Source organism: Fukomys damarensis, unplaced genomic scaffold (genome assembly GCF_012274545.1).
Source record: "Fukomys damarensis isolate Sample0158 unplaced genomic scaffold, DMR_v1.0_HiC HiC_scaffold_27, whole genome shotgun sequence".
NCBI classification, from domain to species: domain Eukaryota; kingdom Metazoa; phylum Chordata; class Mammalia; order Rodentia; family Bathyergidae; genus Fukomys; species Fukomys damarensis.
The window spans coordinates 3,654,210-3,659,604 of record NW_022900939.1 but is presented as its reverse complement, the minus strand read 5'-3'; the positions used below and the strand labels follow the sequence as shown (position 1 = coordinate 3,659,604).

The 5,395-nt window shown below is 39.6% G+C and overlaps 1 protein-coding gene across 1 annotated transcript; it reads left to right on the top strand.

The window, feature by feature from the left end:
• The first annotated feature begins 2,622 nt into the window (after window positions 1-2,622).
• On the top strand, window positions 2,623-3,570 carry LOC104851225 (olfactory receptor 5AK2). The gene has a single exon (XM_010608400.1). The coding sequence runs from the start codon at window positions 2,623-2,625 to the stop codon at window positions 3,568-3,570; it is 948 nt and encodes a 315-aa protein (XP_010606702.1).
• Window positions 3,571-5,395: the final 1,825 nt, after the last annotated feature.

The window sequence follows — 5,395 nt, the reverse complement described above, 5'->3', positions numbered from 1 at the left end:
TATATTTATAAAAAAAGACTAATAATAGTATGTTATGCATCGATAGCAGCAACAGCTTTTCCAGGTTCTGCAGTCATATGAACAAAATTATAGACATTCAGCACAATCCATTAAAAAAAAAAAAAAACAAAGAAAAGAATAATATCCAGAAAGCAGCAAAGTTCTGTTGCTGTTGTATACCACAATATTCTTACATGAATTATGTTTCGGTTACATTTAGGTTTCCTTTTACAGAAAGATATGTTTCTTTTGGCAGTTGTAGTGACTGAAGAAAGTTAGCTATGCCTAAACACAGGTATTTAGAGATATAAAATGTGTTCAACCCAATCCATGGCAAGAAAGAACAAGTAGTGGATAATCAAAAGTTACATGCACAATGTGCTCCTGCAGAAATAACAGAGATATTTTAATTGCCCTCCCTGAGAGCTTCACTTTCCCTCAGTCAAATATCCCAAGTGATCTTTATTTTGTCCAATTCCACCTAAGCCCCAGCAGGGTGGCTATGGATCCCTTTGGCCCAGCTATAAATTCCCGGGTGGGGGAACCACAGAGAGACCTTGGAGAGCAACCAGCATGCACAGCAGTTCAGAGAGCCCAGCCCACTGCGGTGTAAGGAAAGCAAAGAGAATCCCAGCATTAGCAGAGCCTCATGGCCGTGAGCACAGGAGGCAGCTGAGCAGGAGGTGAGAGATGGAGTCCAGCGTGCTTCCAAGCTCCGCTCGGGCCAGGACCCAGCTCCCCACTGGTGACGGGATGGAAATGCAATAGGAGGGAGGGTGGCTGGAAAAGAAAGTGAAAGAATAAGTGAGAAAGTGTAATGGATCAACCAACTGAGCCATCACTCTGTCGGTAGTAGGTGCCTCGCATAGAACCTTCACTGTGCAACTGCAGCCATATGGGAACTCAGTCAACTCCTGCCCCTGAGCTGGAAGCTCACATATGTTCACTCCCTAACCTCACTTCACTTCAATGTGGGCTCTGCTTTTTCCTCTAAATTTGTATTTGATGTTTTATTTTTAAATATTAGATTCACAAGAGATTCCACCCATAAAACAGACCCCCAAGAACCTTTCCTACAGTCATTTCTCAGTGCTTATATCTCAAATAAATCTTATGCCCAAACTAGGATTGTTAGACTGGTACCATCTGGGGTGGGGTGGGATCTGTGTCATTTTCTCATGCAGGTTTCTGTAACCAGAAAAAGAATGAAGACATAGAACACACCTCCCAGGGTACAGAATCCATGCAGATCTCTCACGAGCTGCCCCTGGTAAGCAGACCACCTCCTCCTCCCCCAGACCTCCCACTCTGTCCCCGGCAGTTGCTAATCTGGTCTCCAGCTCCATTTTCCTCATTCTGGGTACCACCACAGAGGAGAAATTACACAGTATCTGACCTTTGGAAATCCCTTTTTTCTCATTCACTCAATGACCTTAAGATTTACCCATGTTGTTGCACTCATCAACAATCTGTTTCTTATTATTTCTGAGTACTATTTCACAGGATAGATGTACTGCATTTGCTTAGCAAACACTCCATTCTAGAACTTGTTAGTTGTTTATACTTTGGTGCTATTACAACCAAAAATGTTATAAAAATTATTTACCCATTTCGGTGTGGCCATAAATTTAGTGCAAACATAAGTGTCTAAACAAGAACTGGGTTGTATGGTAGTAGTACATGTGTAGATTTTCAGATACTACCAAACCATTTTCCAGAGTAACTATCACTTTACATTCCCACCAGCAACACATGACATATCCACTTGCTCAATATCTCCAGCACTTTTCTGTTTTTTATTTTAATACAGAAAATTCCTAAGTTCCTAATTTGCCAAGGCTAAACTCATATTTGCAATCTCCTGCCTCCACCACCTAAAGAACTGGGATTACAGGAGTGTGCCACCACTGCTGGCTTCAAAAATGTTTAACCTGCTCCATAACTTGCTTTTTCTTCTGTAGCCAGGCCCTCAGCAAATCAAAGGTTTTAATCTTTACAAGGATTGATTGATGGATGGACTGATTATCTATTCTGCTTTTTGGGTCAGGACTAAGAATTCCTCACTACATCCTAGGACCTGAAAATTTTGTATTATCTTCTGGAAGTTTCATGGCTTTATATTTTGCACTTCACTATGCAATGAGCAGAGGCAATATGGAAAGTTGTTTAAGTATAAAAGACTACAATCATCCCCCAAGAAGATTCTCTTACTCCAACTATTTCTACTTTAAAGAGAATGAACCAGAATTAAATGACAAAGGTTAAGAAAAGGGTAGGCTTGTAGAAATATAGAAAATTATATGTCAATAATGTCTCATGCAAAAACAATATGGATAAGTAGGAAAGTGCACTAATCTGTGCTCTGTGAATGTTAAAAAACAGGCTTTTTTTCAATGTAAAATGAATCCATCATCAAATTCACTGAATATGTGGTGGCTTCTTTTCAAGAAAATGGGGGTAAACAACTGCAAAATATAAATCCTGTGGGAATGTTTCTCAGGAAAGTCCAGGTCAAACACAATAATGTGAAATGTAAAACCCTACACTGTTCAAGAAATCTCAAAGATTTCATTTATTTTCTTGGTCCTTCTCTTCTCCATCTTGTCCAGACATTCAGTAGCCATGACACAAAAAAACAGCACTGAGGTGACTGAATTCTATCTTCTGGGATTTGGTGGACAACAAGAGTTCCAGGCTGTCCTCTTCTTTGTATTTCTTGTGATCTACACAACATCCATAGTGGGCAATAATGGGATGATCCTACTCATCAACACAGATTCCAGATTCCAAACACCCATGTACTTCTTCTTACAACATCTGGCTTTCGTTGACATCTGCTACACATCTGCCATCACTCCAAAGATGCTCCAGAATTTCATGGTAGGAAACAAATACATATCATTTGGAGAATGTGTTATACAACTTCTGATCTATGGAACATTTGCAGTCAGTGACTGTTACCTCCTGGCAGCTATGGCCGTAGACCGTTATGTAGCCATCTGTAAGCCACTACACTACCCTGTCATCATGTCCCGAACACTCTGCATCCAACTGGTAGCTGGCTCGTATCTCATAGGATCAATAAACGCCTCTGTACACACAGGATTTGCATTTTCCCTGTCCTTCTGCAAGTCCAACATCATTAATCACTTTTTCTGTGATCTTCCCCCAATTCTCACCCTCTCTTGTTCAAAAATTGACATCAACATCATATTATCGTTTATCTTTGGGGGATTTAACTGGACATTCACTATGTTGGTTGTGATCTTCTCCTACATCTACATCATGGCCGCCATCTTAAAGATGTCCTCCGCTGCGGGGAGGAAGAAGACCTTCTCCACCTGTGCCTCCCACCTGACGGCCATCACCATTTTCTATGGAACCCTCTCCTACATGTACTTACAGCCTCCTTCTGAGCATTCCCAGGAGAACATGAAAGTGGCCTCTGTATTCTATGGCATTATCATTCCCATGTTGAATCCTCTGATCTACAGCTTAAGAAACAAGGAGGTCAAAGAAGCTGTGAAAACAATAGTTAAAAAGCTCTTTATGTTGAGTTTAAGTTGTTAAAATTTGGCATGTACAAAGTACACAGTGGATATGTGTTACCACATTTATTCATTCCAAAATTGAGAACTGAGCTTTCAAATCAGGACTAACTCTTCAATATACAAAAATCTTAGGTTCTGGGAAGTGTTCTAAGACCTCTCCTGGAATTCATTTTCCTGGAAAACATATTTAGCAATGTATCTTACACAAGTCATAGAGAAATCTTAGTGGAGATTATTAAAAATATAAAGAAACATGCCTGAATTTTATAAAATGTGATTTTAAATATTTTTCAATGTGTTTTAATTAGTAAAAAAGAATGTATTTGAATATTTGCACCATAAAAAATTCGTTATTTTCTTCTCTTTATATAACTTCCTTAAATTACCTAAAGTGAGGTGCTTTGTAAATTCTGTTTAAATTATTACAGACATACTATTTAAAGTAAATTGATTGCTTTAAAATCATTTTATGACTCAAATTATCCTCTTTACCTAACATTCCCTTGATACACTCCCTACCTACCACTTGAAAACATTTATTTCTGTCATTAGTTTCTGTCTATATTTTTGTTCCATCTTTTTCTTGCCCAGGAAAAGAAACTCTACAAATATTTTGCATTCCTACCTCCAACCAAGAGAATCTAGACACAGACGGATCTAAAACCTAAGCAGTGATGATTCCTTGACAAAATCCTTACTGATCATTTCAGTAGATACAAGGTTAAGCTACAGAAGTTCAATAGGAAACTCAATGGCGGTCAAGAACCTACTGATTACCAAAAGTTAGCACAGAAAGAATTAAAGAGCAAATAACACATGAGGGAAAGAGTAGGGAAAATACATCTTCTTTCCATTAAAGCACCAATCTGCGGATCTAAAAGTGTACTGTGGGCTCCATGATGCCTAAGGAACTAGAATTCATGGTGAGCATGGGGTGAAAAGGACTGCTTCCAAACATTTTTATGAAGCAAATTAATACAAATAGCTCCTACAGTGGTCTGGTATCCACAAGTATTAATGTAACTGTAGAGAATAAAAATGACAACACAGATGAAATGGGAGAATATAAAAAAGGACACTGCAGCCAAACAAGTTCAATTTTACCACAGGCACACAGGAAAATTCAATATTGGAGGATCTAATAATGGTCTCTCCAAGAGATACCTGAACTCTGCTCATGCAGCGTGCCTCACAGTCGCCAGGACGTTGCAAATGTGCATCGATGGGTGAAAAGAGAAAGGAGACGCGGTATATGCCTATATGTGTGGACGATCATTCAGTCTTTCCAGGAAGCACATTTGGTCACTGGTGATGGACCCAGAGACCACTTCGCTAAGGGAAAAGAGCCCGACAGAGCAAGGCAAACACTGCACGCTCTCACATATAGGTGTGATCACTTGTGCAGCACAGGAGAAGGGTGTTTCCCCAGCTCTGGGGGTGGGTGATGGAGAGATGACCCTCAGTGCTACAAAGTTGCAGCCATACAAGGCAAATACATTTTGAAGGTCTACTGTACCAATAAGGTCTCTGGCTGACAATCCTGCACCATATACTAAACATATGGGAAAAGTGTAGATAGTGTGTTAAATATTCTTACCACAAAACAATATTCATAATAATAATAATAATATCAATAAAGGTAGCAAGAGGAAGCCTTGGAAGGTGGTGGATATGTGCATGGGTTTGACAGAGGCAAGGATTTCATGGGTGTTTACTTGTTCCCTGACACACTGAGTTGTACATAAATATCTACAACCAGGCTGAGATTTAGCTCAGTGGTTCCATCACCTCCCTCTCAAGTGCAAGGTCCCAAGTTTGATTCCCAGTACCAAAAAAAAAAAAAA